Source organism: Natator depressus, chromosome 10 (assembly GCF_965152275.1).
Source record: "Natator depressus isolate rNatDep1 chromosome 10, rNatDep2.hap1, whole genome shotgun sequence".
Classification (NCBI taxonomy): Eukaryota; Metazoa; Chordata; order Testudines; family Cheloniidae; genus Natator; species Natator depressus.
In genome coordinates this window covers 21846029-21866625 of record NC_134243.1, presented here as the reverse complement: position 1 = coordinate 21866625, position 20597 = coordinate 21846029, and the positions used below count along the sequence as shown (strand labels likewise).

The following is a 20597-nucleotide window of genomic DNA, read 5'->3' as shown; positions in this document are numbered from 1 at the left end:
CGTAATAATATCAGCATATATTGTAATCATGTGTGTGAAACCAAAAGTATGACACACAGAACTAATATGATTCATAAATCTAAAAGCAGATCATATTAGTAAAAATGTATACATTATAGCAGCACTCTTATAGTTAAGAGTGAGTTGGTATTTCCATTATAAACCCCAATTTTCAAAATGTAACGTCTTGGCTGTTTCCCAATATACTGTGCAGAAACTTGATATGACTTTAGCCCTAATGACAGTTTTCCTAGAACAAATATGAATGCAATCCATTAAACTGTTGTTTTTCAACTTCAAAACAAATTATTTGGAGACTCTCTTGCCAAACTCAACTATAAAAGGCTTAATTTTAAAATGTAATTTTAAAGGTTGTTAGATGTTTGTTGTGTGCTAATTTTAATGACAAAATGCAGATGGTCTGTCAATATGAAGAATCCTGATCTGAGTGTAGTATCCAAGTTCATGTTCTGAAAACTAAAAACAGCAGACTATTTCACCAAATGGAATACTGTTAATTCATTTTGGTTTTTAATACTGCTGTTTGTACATACAATGGGATTTCAATATTAAAACATGCTAATGCCATCCCATTCAAAAACTGATTTTATTATTTCTGAGTATTAAATTTACCTGAACAGCAAGGCAACAAAATGTGGAGAGACAAGCTCATTAATGGTTAATCTACTGCGGAAAACATCCCTTAAAAGATTGTTTCAGGGCTTCCTGGAAAGACTGCAACAATGTATACTGTATGTACAACCCTTAGGAGATAGATAAACACAATTTTTATTTAAGGGAAACAGTGGCTATAGAGACATCCTGCTCACAGCTGAGAAGATAGCCGTGGGCAGGAGTGTCTTCTCTGCTGTCCTATGGATTAAGGATAAAGATTCCTCCCCACTGGTTCAAGTCTCCATGGAGTGCCAATTACCTGAACTACAGATTGGCATGCAAAAGAAGTCCTGCACCTTAATAAGTACCTCATAACTAAGCTTGATTCAGTTAGATAGCCCAAAACTAAAATAAACCCTTAGCCTGAAAAACAGGATATATGGGTTCCTACCTTCCAGAATATGCATTCTGACCAATTCTGATCGATCTGGTCTGCTGCGAATCTTGTGCTTCAGAAAATTTTCAGTCTTTAAATAAAAGGGGGGTGGGGGGGGGGAGAAAGCATCACACAAATGCTAATAACTACAGAACAAAGCAATTTGTTCATTCACACAAACTTTTACGAGCATCACTGTTTTCTGTTGTGGGAGAGATTTATTTTTTGTACTGAAAATTCGTCCTTATGAACAAAGCCATCAAAACTTCAGAATTTTTGGCAAGACTTTGCATTAAAGCTTAGGTTGTGGCTTTATGTTTTGTGATTACTGAAGTATTTATATTGCACAGTAAGTATAGCTGACAATTTACAGGGCATAGGATAAAACTTAGTCCCCCTCCCCTGAATAGTTTACAAATAACAAGGATCCCATAAAATGACCCACCTTAAACAGACTCTCTGCCTAATTACCCCTCTTCCTCCAACCTAAACACACAGAGCAAGAAAGGGAGATTGAAATCTAAATCTAATTGGTGTGATTGAATGGGAATTTGGGAAATGCAGCACACTAGTACAGACATAAAATGACTCCAGTAAGCAAGACAGAAATTGCCTTTGAACTGCTTTTAAAGCTCAATTTTTTTCTTTACTTGAAAGTTAGTGACATCTCTACTTCAAAGCAGCAGCTAGCACTAATGAATAAATTGCTCTTGGCCCTTGTGTTGGTACATAGAGAGCCTTCTCTACACACATTAACACATCCTGTGCAAGGGGCTGAAGGGTCTGAGTCACAATCCCTGCGTAAGCAACCCAGGAGCAATCCAGAGATACGCTGTACCATAATGCAGATCCATGTCATATTAGCACAGTTAAGACCTTTGCTATTAAAATGTGCTGTGCAAAGTAATATCCTTATTAATTTTCTTAAAAGAAACCCATCTCTTTGGAATAAGTTTGAAAATCTAGATGACTAGATTTCACAGTTTAAAGTTGGACAGTTTTATGAAGTTATGGCACGATGACTGACTCTTATTGGATTGTGCAGAGTAATTCAGGCATAGCTAACCTTGTCCCAGAGTCCAGATTTTTATTAAAAGTTTTCAAACTGTATTTTAAAAAAATTGTCAGTTGTCCTACCCGTGTCTCTCTTATAAAAGATATGTATTAGAAGATATCAATTTGTTCATTATCCTCCATAAAAAAGTACCAGAAGGTGGCCTGAAATAGTACTGTACATGGCAGTAGCTGTATCAATGGCCCCATCCCTTTCTACATAATTTAAGGTAATTCTGAATGTGATCCAGATCAGTGGTGACTTCTTGAATCTGAAGACAGGCAGACTGAAAATAGATCTAAGGGCAATATTCTGCATTCCACATCTGTGGAAGAATGTAAATGGAGTGGAACTGCTATGATTCTGTGTAGTATGCAGCAACTCATGCACCACTGAGCTTTGTTCTTTGGTGTGTCTCCACGGCAACCAGTGGGGAAGGAAGAATGAGCAAGAATTGGTGCTGGGGAAAGGCCAGTAAATTTTACAATGATCCAAAGCTGGATCAATCTACAGAAAAAGCATGCAGGCACTACAACTGTTATTGAAGTCCTAGAGCACCGAATGTCAGGATGGATCATATGATGGCGGCATTTTTTTCCCTCTTGCCTGGATTAAGGCTTATCCACAATGCAGTTTTAGCCACTAGAGTACCTACACTGATCCAGCTGCACGGTGCATAAAAACTTCAGCACAGGCAAGGCCTGTTTCCTTGCACAAAACCTGTCATCTTTCTCTACTGTCATTTTAACAGTGTTCTTCTTGGACTGGGGGAAGACCTGCAATAGAGTACCGTCACATTTAAACCCCCAACCTGTCTGGTATCGGTGGAGAATTAAGAACACTCCCACTCAACACAAGAGATTTGCTATAAATGTTGCATTTCAATTTTAGGGATTCTTCCAGAATATTACCATAGACTATTTGCAATGATAATAAAATGTCCTATGCAGTCTGAGAACTGCCTACCTCACATTACTGATCTATTTTTGTTTTTCATAAGTAATAAATTAGCTTTCTTTTTTCAGATATTAATAGTACGTTGATAGTTTTAAAAAAAGTATAAACTACATCCCTTACCCTGGCTCGTTCCAAGCTCTTTCTCTGCTCATGGAATGCAGCTGGGCTTTTCAAAGCTGTGAGAAGAAAGAAAGAGTTAAATCGACAGGAAATGGTTTCCAAATGAAATGCTCTAATCAGTGTATTAGTTAAGGATAGGCATCTTGCACTCAACACTACATCAGGTGTGGGACTCCATTTTACTTGCCCAACATCTGACTCTTTCTATTTATTATTTGCTTGTATTTACTGAAGGTTAAATTCATCCCTCTGCAGAAAGCTTAAGTGGGACTGAAGTATTGCATATTCTTTGTGCTGGCCCTCTGCACAGGGAGGCATTCCACTCTGAGATTGTAGCTCATTGTTAAAATATGTACAGGTTAAGTCTTTTTCTCACATAGAAAATTACTGTAACTCACTCATATAACAGAGGTACAGATTCTAAATTGGGATTTGTAGCTAAGCAAAGCTGTCGATCATGAAGGCAAAACAAACTCCACTACTCAAGCATAGGCAGAGCACATTAGAACATTTTTAAGGTACACTGTGATACCCTAATAAATTCTAATATTTTATGTTACCTATGTCATATGCTGGTGTCCCCTAGCTATTTACCAATAAAGTGCTCTATGGCAGAATTTTATCAGCCACCATTCAAAATACTGAAATATTTTGAAATACCCTTCACTTATGATTTATTTTCTCTAATAATAAATACAAGAAAGATCAATGCACAAAACATTCAACAGGCAGGTAAAGAAATTGTCTTTTACTAAGAACTGTCTGCACTAATCTGTTTTTAAACATTGTAAAAACACAAAATATTCAAAGTAAAGTACAGTTAAAATAGGATAGCACCATAATGCTGTGTTTCATTCTGAAGCAATTTTCAAGAAAATATAAACAATTAAGGGAAAAAATCCTGGAAACATTTGTATTTTTAAAGTGCTATCTCTTCACTTTCCTAGTGAAGTCTGTTGATTCCCAGACAGAAAAAGAAAGGTGCCCTCCGAGCCCACTCCACAGTTTGTAAGAAGTCTGCAACATTGTAGCTGAAAGCCCAGCTGTCCTTGAGAGATAAGGTATAGATGAAGATCACTGAGAAGTAAGGCTCCGTGTTTGTCACGGAAGTCACGGATTCCATGACTTTCCGTGACCTCCGTGACTTCTGGGGTGGCCCCTGCAATTGGCCTGGGAGCCGCCTGAGCAGCTCAGGCAGCCCCTAGGCCAGCCGCACCAGCTGCTGCTGGGGCAGTCTCAACCCCCCCCCACTCCCTAGCACCAGGAGTTTGGGTGTGGGAGGCTCAGGGCTGGGGATTGGGGTGCAGGGCGGTGCTTACCTGGGGGGGGGGAGGAGCTCCCCAGAAGGGTGACAGGAACTCCCTTCCCTCAGCTCCTAGCTCCACGTGCTGCCTCCACCCGCAGGCACCTCCTCTGCAGCTCCCATTCGACAAGGTTCCCAGCCAATGGGAGCGTCAGAACCGGGGTTTGGGGTCGAGTGGAGGCAGCACGTGGAGTTAGGAGCTGGAGGTTGCCGCTTCCCAGGAGCCAGGTAGGAAACCTGCCCCTGCCGCAGCACCCATGGTGCCCTCCCCCTAGCTGCAACCCTCCCCAGTACCCGTGCCGCCGCTCCAGCACCTGCGCCCCCGCTCAGTGCTATCCCACCCCCAAAGTTTTAGTCAGGGGTATATAGTAAAAGTCATGGACAGGTCAAGGGACGTGAATTTTTGTTTACTGCCTGTGACCTTTACTAAAAATATCCTTTACTAAAATGTAGCCTTACTGATAAGCCACTACTGTACTGAAAAGGTTAAGAGGATACTCTGGTTAAGCAGTCTCAGGTGTGTTGGGTAACTGGAAACTTCCAAGAAGAGATTAATTTCAAGAAGCCATGCAAGGAATGCAACGAATTGTGACTTCAACCAGTGAAGACTTGAATATTATTTATAATAATTGTAACTAATGTATTTTTGTAATTTTAAATAGGTTTATTTGTTTATTGCATAAAGAATATTTTTTCTAATGGGGTCCATAATCTACGGAGTCCAGTCTTCTCTTACTAGACATTGTCAACTTCCACTGATTCTAAAAATGGACTAAGGTAAAGATGCTCAGAGGTGGGGGAGAAAAAAGTATTCAATGCAACTAGGGATGGTGGTATCAAAGGTGGCTTTAATCTATCTTTGCACTCCCCTGATCCTAGGGCTGCCTTCCACCCGGCTAGCATAAGTTAGAATAGCCATAGGCTGCTCTACCTTGGTCCAGCTGCTTATGGTCCCTAAAGAATGTTATGGCAGTCAGCGATAGCCAGGGCATAAAAACACCACAACCAGAGCCCTCTCCTTTTTCATGGGGCATGGAGCGGTGGTGGTGCTGGAGTTGGAACAGCAGCTCTATGCCACTCAAACCCCTTATGCATGGGGATCTTCTGCTGTTGATTAAACTGACTTTAGGGACCTTTGTGCTTGTGAAACAGCCACTAACCCTAAATAAGCAAAGTCAAGGGGGAAAATGGACCTTAAGACCAAATATAGTTAGTTTACTTTAAAGTACTGAAATCATTTACAAAGAAACCATATATTTTTAAAAATACAATATAGTAATTTCAGATACATAGTACTGTAAATACAACTAACATAACTAAATTAAGTGAGTTTTCAAACTGTACCTGATTAATAAAAAGCATCTAAATTATCTACATTTTCAAACTGTAACTGTAATAAACAGTAACTTTGTTCTAGACTATATCATAGAATTAGAGATGGAAATGACTTCCTAAGTCATTCAGTAAGCCTTATTTGTCCACTTGCTTTCATTGGTGTAATTCAATCATTTGCAGTGAAGTTACTCACAGGTTAAACTGTTGTAAAGAACAATTAGGCCCAGTATTTTCTATCATTTGTCTGCTCTTATTTCAAATGTCTCCAACTTTAGGGGGACGCTAACACAGTGGCTATTCTGTCTGCAGATTAATTTAGTTTACTGTCTTTACCTTGTATTTTAAATACCTCTTATTTAAATTAGCTATAATTTTCCTGTAGGTATTACATGAACATAATCAAATGACAAAGTTATCACGACTGCTTTCCTTAGAAATTTTCATCTTCAATTATTTTACATGTCTTGAAATATGATACAAGTTACTGTAAATAAAATTAGTCTTACGTGGCATGATGCCCTGGTCCACCAGCTGTTCTCTTGTCCGTCTTTGCTGCAGCCTAAGCTGAAGTACTGGCAAAAGAAAATAGCAATCATTAATTCACATGCTATGATACTATCTCCTACTTAAAGCTGCAGAAAAGAACAATATAAATTCTAATTAAGAAGTCAAATATTTCAACTTTGAACACAATCAAAATATTTCTATTCAGTAACAGACACAGGATATTGTATAATAGGTCTGTAGATTACTTTTTAAAATCTTTGGTAATATTACATCTTCAGTAAAAACACATAGTGACTATATGTCCTTCTAACATGTCTAGAACCCAAAGCACACCAGTATTCTGTAGTGATATATTAATGCTGTTAAGAATTCAAATGTTCATATTCTATTTTATGATTTTTTTCACAAATATGATGAGATTTTTTAGATTATTTATGTACAACAGATTCTAGATTCAAATTCAGATTCTAATACAGAAGGATATGAATTTCAAATTAAAGAAATCACATTACATTGATTTCCTCAATAATAAATAATAATAATAATAAAATTTTGCACTTATATAACATCTTTGACTTGAATATCTCAGTATTTTACAAAGGGGAATTTCTCCCATTTTAAAAATAGAGAACTGAAGAAGAGATTAATTGCTTGCTTGATTAATGAGAGATTTACCCTGTCTCAATAGTCTAATTTAAATACTGAATAAATCTGCCATTTAGTAATCTGAAGAAAGTCCTGCCCAAACTTTAGAGGTAACTATTCTATATTTTATTTAAATAATCTCCAAAGAAATCTTCATGAAATATTCAAATAGATAGTTATTTTTTATTATTTATACTATTACAGCACATAGACGCTCTGGTCATGGACAAGGATCCCATTGTGCTAGGAGCTGTAAAAACACAAAACAAAAAGATTTGTTAGCCCAAAGTTTAATTTGGCCATTTGAAATAATTTTAAATAGAAATGGAGTTTTAATTTGGTTTCTTTTGGTGTCACTGTCTAAACTTATACAGGTCTTTAGTTTGGAAAACAGCAGAGAGTACTGGGAATAAGAACCAATGCCAAGACTTCAGGGCTGCAGTATTTTATGCACAAAATGTACTGCTTTTTAAAATAATCCATTTAGCCATTTATATTTTTCCTTATGATACTGTTAAAGCATTGTACACCACTTTCTGTAAATCCAAAATGGGGAGTCTTAAGGATGGACAAATAGACCACTATATGTTTATACTGTGCCTTACACAAAAAGGCCCTGATCTGTTTGGGACCCCTTTGCATGAATGTAATAAGTAATAATTATTGTTATTGACTTTACATGCAACAGAAAGATTTCCTGGAGTAGACCTGTAATAGACAGGTAAATCAGAGCTCTGTATCCTCATGCAAGGTATCTGAACCTGATATCTTGTCAAAGGCCCATTAAAACAGCACCCAATACAGAGCCTGATTCTGATAACCATAACACTACTCACAGCCTCACTGACTTCTATGGGATTGCTTGCATGACTAACGTGTGGCAACACCCATGCCCTTGACAGAACCAACACTGATGTTGTATTTTCAAGGAATTTAGAAGCACAGGTCCCATTGACTTTCAAGTGTTCAGTTTTCCTTCATAGAGATGACTGCAGCCTCTCTTTTACAAAAATATTTTACATTATTTGTTTTAAAAATATCTAACTTCCCTCCCCCTAATATTTTAATGTTCATCTGTAAGAGTGGTTTTATTTTCTTTAAATGTCTAAAATTTTTCATTATATTAGCAAACGAGGATAAACACAGCTTAACCAAACAATTAACCTACAGAGAAATAATAAACACATTCTCTCACAGTAAAGTATGCCTTGATACTTTGTGTGATGTAGGCTATGTAAAACAAATTATACTGCATTCTAAAGATTTCCTCTGATAACTCCTGGCTGTATGATTAGGAGACACTGTTCCCATTGTACTTCTTTAGGATTCAAAACAAACTATAAAGAACATCAAAATGAATGTAATTTTTGCAAAATTAGTCTGAGCACAGCGTTAATTGTTTTCAGAGTATAAACGGGAATCAGCTTGTTTCCTGTTTTATGAAGGGGGCGGGGAGGAGGAAGATGGCCTTCTGGCCAAAACATAAGACTGAGAGTGGAGATATCTGGATGCAATTCCAGACTCAGACACAAACCTGAAAAAAAAGGATAATACCTTCCTATGTCATATAGGCATTGAGAAGGTTAGATCATTTTAAATTGGGCTAAGCTGCACAAGTGCAAGTCATTTTTTACATTGGTCTGGCACATCCACCTCAAGGGTTGCACTCGGGCAGTTGCATTAGTGTAGCTGCACAAATACAAAAATACCAGCATAGACAAGGTCTTAGTTAATATTTGTGAGCAGCTCTGAGGTCTTCAGATAGAAAGTGATAGAGAAGTGCAAGGTGTTGTTATTGTTAAGAACAGGAGACTTATGTACTAGTCCCAGCTCTGGCATTAACTCAGTGTGTGATCTTGAACAAATCACGTAGCTGCCTCATGCCTCAGTTTTCCCTTCTGTAAAATAAGGATGATAATGCTTACCCACCTTTGTAAAACTGCACTTTCTGAAGAGGAAAAGCTCTATGTAAAAGGTAATTATATTAATAATAATATTGTTGAAAGGGGAAGGAATTAAAAGTAGCTCTGCGTTTTTAAGCCGTAATGACACTACTAGAGCAGTTTTGTTTGGAGTACCTCTTTCAGGATTACAGTGTTGTTGTACACTGTACGAGTCAGGGGTGGGCAAACTTTTTGGCCTAAGGGCCACATCTGGGTGGGGAAATTGCATGCAGGGCCATGAATGTAGGATTGGGGCCTGGGGTTGGGGTGCAGGGTGCAGGAGGGGTTCAGGGTGTGGGCTTCAGCCTGGCACAGCTTACCTTGAGCCACTCCGTGGTGTCAGCAGCGCACAGCAGGGCTAAGGCAGGCTCCCTGCATGCCCTGGCCCCGTGCTGCTCCCGGAAGCAGCTGGCACCACATCCCTGAGGCCCCTGAGGGTGGGGAGGGGCAAAGGGCTCCACTTGCTGCCCTCGCCTGCATGCACCACCCCCCGCAGCTCCCATTGGCCAGAAACGGGGAACCGCGGCCAAAGGGAGTTTTGGGGGTGGTACCCGCAGGCAAGGGGCAGCGCGTGGAGCCCTCTGCCTGCCCCCCCGCCACCAGGGGCTGCAGGGACATGATGCCGACCGCTTCTGGGAGCGGCATGGGGCCAGGGCAGGCAGGGAGCTTTAGTTTGCCAACCCCTGCTATAAGTAGTAAGGAGGGCAGAGACCAGAGAAAGCAAATGTAGCAACAAAAAAGAATGTCAAGAAAATCATGTATGTGAGATGCAAATATATTAAAAATCAATATTAAGTTAATAGCATTTCCATAGCAACTTCAAAACACTCACTATATGTAATGGAATAGATTGTGGTGTTGCAATAGTTGTTACTTAGTAAGGGAACTAATGTAACCATGGAAATATTTTTCTAAAAAATTCAATTTGAATGGTTTAATTTTGATTTTTCTTTCTTTCTTGGAGCAGCATGAAGTTAAGTTGTAACTGGGGCTGTTGATTAATCGTAGTTAACTCACGATTAACTCAAAAAAATTAACCGTGATTACAAAAATTAATCGCGATTAATCGCACTGTTAAACAATAGAATTGCTCATTGAAATGTACTAAATATTTTGGATGTTTTTCTACATTTTCAGATATATTGATTTCTATTACAACACAATACAAAGTGTACAGTACTCACTTGATATTATTTTTATTACAAATATTTGCACTGTAAAAATGATAAACAAAAGAAATAGTATTTTTCAATTCACCTCATACAAGTACTGTAGTACAATCTCTTTATCGTGAAAGTGTAATTTACAAACGTAGATTTTTTGGGGGTTACATAACTGCACTCAGAAACAAAACAATGTAAAACTTTAGAGCCTACAAGTCCGCTCAGTCCTACCTCTTGTTCAGCCAATTGCTAAGACAAAGAAGTTTGTTTACATTTACGGTTGATACTGCCGACTCCTTCTTATTTACAATGTCACCTGAAAGTGAGAACAGGCGTTTGCATGGCACTTTTGTAGCCGGCGTTGCAATGTATTTACATGCCAGATATGCTAAACATTCATATGCCCCTTCATGTTTCGGTCACCATTCCAGAGGACATGCTTCCATGCTGATGATGCTTGTTCAAAAAATAATGTGTTAATTAAATTTGTGACTGAACTCCTTGGGGGAGAAGGGTATGTTCCTGCTCTGTGTTTTACCTGCATTCTGCCATACATTTCATGTTACAGCAGTCTTGGATCATGACCCAGCACATGTTCGTTTTAAGAATACTTTCACAGCAGATTTGACAAAACGCAAAGAAGGTACCAATGTGAGATTGCTAAGGATCAATACAGCACTCAACCCAAGGTATAAGAATCTGAAGTGCCTTCCAAAATCTGAGAGGGACAAGGTGTGGAGCATGCTTTCAGATGTCTTAAAAGAGCAACACTCCGATGAGGAAATTACAGAACCCGAATCACCAAAAAAAAATAATCAACCTTCTGTTGGTGGCTCCTGACTCAGAGGATGAAAATGAACACGCGTCTGTCTGCACTGCTTTGGATTGTTATCGAGCAGAACCCGTCATCAGCATGCACGCATGTCTTTTGGAATGGTGGTTGAAGCATGAAGGGACAGATGAATCTTTAGCGCATCCAGCATGTAAATATCTTGCGATGCTGGCTACAACAGTGCCATGCAAACGCCTGTTCTCACTTTCAGGTGACATTGTAAACGAGAGGTGGCCAGCATTATCTCCTGCACATTGTAACCAAACTTGTTTGTCTGAGCGATTGGCTGAAATAGGACTGAGTGGACTTGTAGGTTCTGAAGTTTTACACTGTTTTATTTTTGAATGCAGTTATTTTTTGTACATAATGCTACATTTCTAAGCTCAACTTTCATTATAAAGAGCTTGCATCACAGTACTAGTGTTAGGTGCTAGCCCCAACTCCTATAGGCTGGGGGGAGTTGGGGCTGCAGCTGCAGGGTGGGAGTGGTCAGGGTTCTGGGTGCGGACCTCAGGGCTTCTGGGCTTCTGCCCTGTGGGAGCACCAGGGCTCAAGGCTTTAGACCCAGTGGTAGTGCTGGGGCTTGGGGCTTCAGAACCACGGCTCTGTTTCTGGCTTCAGCCCCACAGGGGTCCCCGGGGCTTGGGGCTTTAGCTAAGAAGGAAGCGCCAGGGCTCCCTGCAGTTCTGCTCCCAGTTTCAGCCCCAGTGCCCCTCCCCACCAGCCATAGCTTAAGCCCCAGTGCGCCTACCCCGCCAGCTGAAATCGTGAGTGGAGTAGTGGGGAGCTCCATGTTCCCCCCATGAGGCTGAATCTGGGACAGAGGCATGGTGCCTGAGGAGATGCTCAGTACCGGGTCCCTTACGGGTGAATTCGGTGCCATGGAGGAGTGTCATTGCCATCTGTGTCTTGACTCCATCTCCTTCGCTTGGGACTTGGCAGTGCCGAAGGTGCCGAAGGAGTGTCACAGGTGCTCACCTAAGCACGTGTCGGGATCAGGGGTAGCGACCTGGCAGGAGACCACCATTGTTTCTGTGGTGCTCTTTGCAGAGACGTCTGTGCCCTCTTCCTTGGTCTTTTAGAGGAAGGCATGTCTCCTGTCCCTGCAGCGGGGGGTGCCCGGAGAGGAGGTCTGTTGGTCTGGCTCAAGTTGGAGAGATTTCTCCATCAAGATTATTTTGAGTCTGAAATACCGGTCACACTGGGCTCTCCATTTTAGATTGCTACAGTAGGTCCCAAGACATTGGACACAGAAAGGGTGTTCATCTGAAATGGGCATTGCTTCGCAGCATGAGCTGCATTGCTTAAAGCCTGGGGAGCCATGCATCTTAACAGTTAACCACTCCCGGTGAAGGGACGGTAAACTGGATAAAAGTAAACTTTTTTTGGTAATAAAAACTAACATTAACACTAACTACAACTTTCTATATGACTAACTAATGTATTTTTTTCTGAAAAGTTTGGAAGAGTAATGAACACTGCCCCAGAGCTCCATCTTCAGCCAAGGACGATTGAGAAAAAACTGGAGGGCTCGGGCTGTGTGCACGCTAGACATGGCACCAACAGCACCGTGAGATGCCTACTGCGCACGCGTGACCTGCACAGACACTGCTACCATAAATCTCTGATCGATGGAGTCAGGATGCACCAACACCGGAAGTGGAGCACCCACAGGGACAGCACTCGGAGAAGAATTAACATTATAATATTAACCTTAAACACCTGGGTTTAGCACTAACAATTTCTTATTGAATTAGCACACAGCACTGAGGAATCCAATAACTGGTGTCCAGGGATTAAATAACACTGTATGTTCTAGTACTGGCTTCTATCTGATGTAACCATGGAAACGCAGAAAGCTCAGAATTATCATAAGACTAAATGGACAATATGTCTAAAAATCAAGTGTGTAATACCTATACAGGTTGGGTAGGCGCATTACTATTCAAACAATATGATTTAGAAGCAGCATGTCATGACTACCTCAGTGCAAAGTTTTCTCCAGACAGAATCAATTGTTTTGTTCCTTGGGTGGATCATAACTGTGCAAACATAAATTGGCTTTCCCCTATCTCCTTTAAACGCAATGATTCTTTTGACATTGCTTGTAAACAACAAAAGCCGGTGGAGTTCCTGTCCTGGCCAGAACAGAGTACAAACACACACATTGTATGTAGACCAACTTTACTCCACACTTGGGCTTGGCTTTGCTGGGAATTCAAACAACAGAAATGTAAACGACATCCTCAGCTTCTATCATACACCCAAGTTCTCTATGCCTAATGAGTTATTCTGATGTCCTGAGCAGAGATAACAAGTTACACCTGACACTAGTTCATAGGAACCACCATCTCTGCAGGATTCCAGCACCTGTTAACACAGTGGATCAACATGAAAATGAATGCTGGTACTATTACAATAGGTATGAGGAATCCAGTCAGTCATCAGTGGGATCCATCTACCATAACAGACAGATGGTTCACTTTCTGTAAAAAGATGTGATTTTTGATGTCTACAATTCCTACTAGGCTGTTCATCTTGTTACTTGGTTCGATTGAGTCTTCCCTTATGAGTCTTATGATGGCCCATTACCTTAGGCCTAGGGAAGCTGAAAACTGCAGCAGACAGAACTACAATTTGATTACGTTATTTCCTACCTTTTTGGGGGTTCCTGACAAGATCATCAGAAAACTTTTTGAACAGCTAAGGCTATTTTAACACTATAATAAAACATTTTCAGGTGTTAGTATATCCAATATAAAAAGTAATTCTGATTCTAAGATTGGTCTCCACACTACAAATCCACAACACAATTTTGTATGATTGGTAATCTCTGTTTGAAATCCCTCCCCAAACTGGAACAGCAGTATGGACTGGAAGCTTTGTGAGTGGGAAGCTTGCGCAGTATCTACTCCTTCAGCCTGGCTCAAATAAGTGCTATTAGTTTCTCACTTTATGAAACACTAATTATTCAAAAATTTCAAAGAAAAAAATTACTGTAGGCTAGAACAAAAATTACTGTAGGCTAGTACAAGGTCTTAGTGCAGGAACAGATAGCGTTATCATATTTTTATCTAATCAGTTTGGCTGATAAACTACATGAAAGGGGTGGAGGTTTACTGGTTTGAGATACTTGATTTTGCACTTGTATACCTTGAATACTTTCAAGATATACATAAATTAGGTATGTCAATTTATTTGTTAATTACTGGGTCAGATTGTTTCCCCCAGATCACCACAGAGATGATCTTCCCATTCTTGCATAGAAGGGGTAAGACTACTATTTAGCATTGTGCTCCCTTCCCAAGACAACATGGATGAGGCTCTGTGGGATCAGGATCCACAGCTGGAAAGAGAATGAGGGAAGGGGAGTGGGCAGCCTCATGCTGATTGGGAGGGAGGAAGACACAACATTCCCAATGGAGCTTACTTGGAAAACGAATATTACCAGAGCTTCTATTAACAGTTTCATAATGGGGCTGGTGATGTCAGCAGCAGCCATGGGAGAGGGGAATCCTGGCAGTACAGATCTATTACAGCTGGCGATTCAGGGCCTCCATATGCATAGCACTGACCTCCTGAGACGCATATGGGGTTTGAAGTGTGGCTTATTATGGGGGGAAGGGGCAAACCCTTGCTCCAAGGGAGCAATATGTGAGAGGTTCAGCAATGGAATCCTTTCAACACTTTTCTTCCTCTTTCACCTTCTTACGCAGGTTTTACCATGAGAAAGGGTGATCCAGCCCACAGTCTGGTATTTTGAAGTTATTTTTTAAATAGCTAGAATAAAAAAACCCCTGAAATAGCAGCTTTTGTGCCAACTCAGGAAAGGAGTAACATATGAGAAAATTCATCTTCATTCCTCATACAAGGGCAAGATTGCATCCACTGCCAATTCTATGCTCAGCAGCAGAGTCATTACACTGTTGGCTCTTCACTGAAGGAACCTTTACATGGTTCAAAACTTTTCTGAGGCTATGTTAAGGACCATGGTCAGTGGAAGCTGATACCCTCACAGATATAAATAGATCAGTCAAAAGTGACTATGAGAAGGCTGCTGAGTTAGGCAGAATTTGCAGAAAAATGTCAAGGCAAAATTAGCCTTTAATTAGTGGAAAGAAGATGCCTCCTGGGACACAATCTCAAGGCAATTCTGAAACTCAACAGCAGTGTCCTTTTTAGTGACTTAAACATTAGGTTAAATTAGTGAATGTGAGAGAAGTGGGTAATACAAAAGGGTATTATTCCATCTATATCTAGAGTGAACTGGGTATTCTTTATAATGAATAGCCTTAATTACTTTAGTCTCAACTTTTACAATTATGCTTGGCAAAAACATATAAAATATTTTATTTTAAAGTGCAAATATTACCCACAACATCCATTTGTGCTATTACCAAATATACAGAGTATTTTTGGGAGGACAGGGCATACTTGTATCCCCATATCCCCAAGGCTCCACCCACCACCCTAAGGATTTGGATTTCTATTGGCAAGTTTCCAAGTCCGGAGGAAAAAAGGAAAGAACTAACACTGATGTCTGCCAATAAAAGTAAAACCAAATAACCTCTTTAAAGCTCTTAATAAGGCATAAGTATTTCCTAAAATACACCTTAAAAAATAGTTTGACTGAAAAGGGACTGAATTGCTCAGCTTTCTCTGAAAATTGTTGCTGCGCCAAAGCCTTGGTGTCAGGCTTCAGTTTTGAATCCTGTCCTCCAGCACGGATAACACAAAGGGGCAGGAACAAGCCATATTATAGCAGTACTCAGCACTAATATCACGTGGATTGAAGAGAGAACAGGCATGTTCTTATTACATGAGATCATTGAAACAACCAGCACTATAAGAATGGCTGCTGCCAAAATACCTATATATAAGGTTAACAGAATTTACACTAATTGTTTGAATTAATGATACTTTATACCTGTCAGAAAAACAGTGCAGGCTAAGCCTTCTCCAGTGTGGAACGTGTGCCCTAAAAAATAAAAATCAACCTATTTTCCATGTAGAGTGAAGCGATCATGGAAAATTTGCCAGTCAAAAATATGAAAAAAAATCCATCCCTTAACAGTCATTTTGTTTTGTGCATGATAAATTATTAAAAGGAATTAAATGTTCTCCCTCCACTCTTTTTTTTTTAAATTGAATCAGAATGCTCAGTTAATAATTTCATGATCACATTTCATTGCCATATAATTCCCAGCACACAGCTCTACCATTACTGAGTGGGTGGCCGTGCTGCATATTTATCAATATTTTATTCTAGTAGTGCCTAAAGCCCCCAATCAGGATCAGGCTGATTGTGCTAGGTGATACACAAACAAACAATAAAAGCTGCTCCCTACCCTAAAAAATGTACAGTTTAATAGGACATGTTGCAACAGACAGAGGGAGCAAGGGCAGGAAGATGAGGGAAAAAGTAATAAGAACACTTGTGTACACAGGCCAGGTCTACACAACTAGGTGGTTTTGACAATGTTTCTTTCCTTTTTAAAAAAATATGTTGCATATATCAACAGCGAAGTGGCTTTTGATTTGACTGGCTTGCACTGAAACGAGCTGGTGTCCCAGATGTTCTGCTAAATCTGGTGCATGACCTTCATTCCGGTACTCGTGCAAGAGAGCAGTGTTTCCATACAACCTCAAGTGTGCAGCAGGGATACATTCTTGCTCTGGCACTATTCTGTCAAAATATCAACTGGATATTAAGATTTGCCACTCCACATACCAGAGTCAAGCTGGTCAAGAACTTTTCACCAAACAAAACTATGATGACAATGCTGGCTTGCTTACAGAGAAGCCAGGGAATTTCAGCCCTGCCCTTCAAAGTTTTCAAGATGTCACACACACTATGGAGTTGAATATCTCATGGCAGAAGACCAAGATCTAGAAGCTCGGAGCTGAAGCACCAGAACCTTTGGTACAGATGGGGTCGAACACTGTGGAGCGCATTTTTATGAGTTCAACTACCTAAGATGCAAGCAGAGATCAAACGGTCACAGCAAACTGGATGTGCTCCAACAAGCAGCTCATGCTGCCTACTGCATGAAGTCCATGTCTCACTTACGGATGCAAAAACATCTCTGCTCTAAGACAAAGTTCAGGATCTCTCAAATCTGTATACTTCCTAGATGGGTCAGAAAACTAGACCTTCTCATAGGGAGACTTGGAGTGGCTGTTTCTGCCCAGGATGTTCATGCTGTGGCCAAGTTGCAAACCTAACCCAATACATCACAGATGACTGAAACATGTAAAATTACAGGGCCTGTGTTTGTTGAACTGTCAGCTGCTTATGACACTGTGAACAATTGTGTACTTCTATTTAAACTGGCAAGAATTTTGAGAAATAGCAAGATGCTCCAGGTCATCTCCTTGGAGCTCAAAAATCAACATTCTTTGTTGAGCTAGGTGGTCAAAATAGTCAATGACACACTCAGTGCAATAGATTGCCCCAAGGATCAATGCTATTACCCTTGCTGTTTAACATATACACAAATGACCAACCAGAATTCCCCTGACATGTGAAGATTCATTTATGCAAGTGATCTTTGCATTGCCATCCAATCGAAAAGATTTAAGGACACTGAGCACAGTTTAGTTGGATTCCTGAGTGTACTCAGAAATTATCATCATACATAGTTCCTGAGCAAGATACAAATGTACGCCTTTCACCGAAACACCATTGGGCTAAGCAAAAACTTCAAATATTGTGGGATAGTATAATCTTTGAGCACTGTAAACATCTGGTGTACTTGAGGGGGAGGGAAGGTCAACTGCGGCGCACTGTGGCCCAATATGGTCGTGCTTGAGCCATGCACACAAAATTGATACCAAACTCAGTCAATCCTGTAGGATCATCATTGGTACTTTGTAACTGACTCCTACACTGTTGCTATACTGCATTGCATGGATTACACGATCATACATGATGCAGGATGTCTTCAGTAAAAAAAGAGAGACAAAAACAAGTGCATAAACCAAGACTTCCACTGTATGGACATATTCCACTAACCTAGACGCTGAATTACAGAAAGATAAGTAACAATACTGGGTCATGGCTACGGTGTTGAAGGGACAAACAATAATGATGACCTCTTCCTGAATCAAGCATAATTATCCACATAATATCACTCATACCACTCAAGAGAGAGCCAAGAATCACTCTGTCTCAAAGGCCCTGAGCCAGAACCTTAGATTAATAGATTCCAAGGCCAGAAGGACCACTGCGGTCATCTAGTCTGACCATCTGTAAGACACAGGCCATAGGACTTTCCCAAAATAACTTCTAGAGTATATCTTTTAGGGAAACATCCAATCTTTATTTAAAAATTATCAGTGATGGTGAATCCACTACAAATTTTAGTAAGTTATTCCAACCCACAAAGTCTTGAAGCATGTACATAATTTTAAGCATGTTATAATTTCCATTTACTTCTATCAGACCACTAGCATGCTTAAAGTTAACCATATATGTAGGTGTTTGGAGAAATAAGGCCTATGTTAGCACCAATGCACGAACTAGGCTACTGAAGACAGACAACTGTTTTGTAACTTACAGGATCTGACATATCTCCTCCATAACGCTGGTAATTGAGGGAATAAAGTCTCAAAACTGCCTCTGAAAAAAAGCTATGAACTGAGCTGTCAGCCAAATCACTGGTTAGCTCTAGATTGTGTAATTTATTTAAAATCAGCACTTGATCGCAACATTAACATTTGGCTTTCAGATTCTTAGAAAAGCCTCCTTATAAATTTTACACAATGGGAGTCAATATATTAATCACTTAAAAGGAGTACTTTCTAATAAAATCAATTTTGTTTACCTTTATCCTATTGTTACTGGGTGGTTTCTTTGGAACTTAATTGAAAAAATATGTTAATTTCTTACAATCAGAATGCCAGATCCTCAACTGATTTAAAAATCAGTATAGGTCTGTCTATTGACTTCAGTGGTGTTGTGCAGATTTTCACCAGGCGAGGATCTATTCCACAGAGGCTAGAGTTCCCACTATTAATTCATTTAGTGTTAGCATATCAGGAAATCTCTACATCTACAGACAAAGGAATAAAGATGGTGTGTACGGAGTAAACGGTTCTCTGGTAACCACATATGTAACAGAATGTACCTTACTGTTCTGAGATACATTGCAGTTTAGTTGTGGATTACATAGAAGTATTTTAATTGTGCTCCATCTCCCAACAGTGAATATTGTTAAGAGTTCACATACTGTAAGATTCAAAGGGGGGAAAAGGTTAAGCATGAACAGCAACAAAGGAAAAAGGCCCTGCAGCACATCATTGAATGCCTTGCTGTTTGAGTACATGGAGGCAAGCATATATAAAGAAGCAAATTCACAATCACCAATACATCACATCGCATTTTATATATGGTCTACTGAAGACTGACAAATTAATGTGTCTTATTTCTGGAGTAATGATAATTGTGTGAAAGGTAGAACTGATGAAAATAAAAGGTATGGTATTATTAAAGCATCTTAAGTAAATACACCATTATCAAAGTTAAGATAAGTGATTTTCAGCTGCTGTGGTATTCATGGGATGAACTGGTAATTTGTATGCTATGGAAAAGGTGTCTCCAAGTAGTCATATGTAATCACAAGAACTGGAATGTAAAGAGGCCAAAAATAAATTGATAGCTGTCCTGTAGGAACAATGCTATCTATATTGATTGACAGGCTTTCATCACTGCTCCTTGTCTTGAACAAAACCAGAGCTCACATCGTGCATAGTAATCCTAGCACTAATTCCAAATCCTATGCATTTCAGATAGAACATAAAGTTTGTTTTTTTTAAAGTAGGTGTTATGAAATGAGGCTTCAAATGGCTGTTGAAAGTTCAGGCTGTTTAGGGGATTTGTTATAAACACTGTCAATCTCTGGGGAGGGACTAGTAAAATAATGTATACATCTTTCAAATGATTACACCTGTGGAAAAGGCAAAAATAAAATAATGTAGCTAGAAAAATATGTTTTAAATGCTCTCTGTACAATTTTCTAATTATTTCTCCCGAAGTTAAAACACTGCAGATATTAGCTGTTTAGATAAGAACATAGATGATGTTGGGAAAATGGCATTTCCAGCATTCTGCCTTGGAAATTAACAGGAGTTCTGACAACTCTACTGCTGGCTGCTGCTCTGGCTGCCATGGAAACAGACAGCGCTCAAAACGGGACAGATTCCTTTAAACTAATTGCTGTTCCACAAAAAGTCTGTGGTGGGTTTTTTGTTTTTTCTGTTTTGTTTTTCTGAAACAGAAATTAGTTTAAAACAACTCGTTCTGCTCTTGGTGAGCCAAAGTCCCTCTAGGATGCTGTGTATGAAATATAGAACCACAGTAACAATGGACACAACAGATTCTCTGGATAGATCTATCACTTCTAAATAACAGGATTGAGATACTTTTTAAAAGTCACAATATACCTGTAACTGTAGTTATTTGACATTGAGACTTTGAAATATAAGACACAATGAGTGTGTAAAGTCACAATAAAGCAGCACAAAATAGTGTCTCAAGCGAAGTGAATGATATAGCTAAATACTGTAAACATAAAGTTTGGAATGCCTAGAATACTAAAGCCAGAGATTCAAATCCCAGGAAGGTCAAATCAGTCCTTTATCTTTCCTAGCTACATAAATGGAGCAACAGGTAGTTAATTCTAATGT

The 20597-nt window shown here is 39.6% G+C and overlaps 1 protein-coding gene across 10 annotated transcripts in view; it reads right to left on the bottom strand.

The window, feature by feature from the left end:
* The window catches only part of MRTFB (myocardin related transcription factor B), a 196094-nt gene that overhangs the window by 55007 nt on the left and 120490 nt on the right, over positions 1-20597 (bottom strand). For 9 of the 10 annotated variants that reach the window (XM_074965434.1, XM_074965428.1, XM_074965427.1 and 6 more), the window contains 3 exons: positions 6327-6392; positions 3183-3238; positions 1067-1142 (listed from right to left, as the gene is read on the bottom strand). In XM_074965434.1, the coding sequence (XP_074821535.1) occupies positions 1067-1142; positions 3183-3238; positions 6327-6392 (198 nt within the window). Of the gene's footprint in view, positions 1-1066; positions 1143-3182; positions 3239-6326; positions 6393-20597 lie in introns of those variants that run through there. The other variant, XM_074965436.1, reaches the window with a different exon arrangement.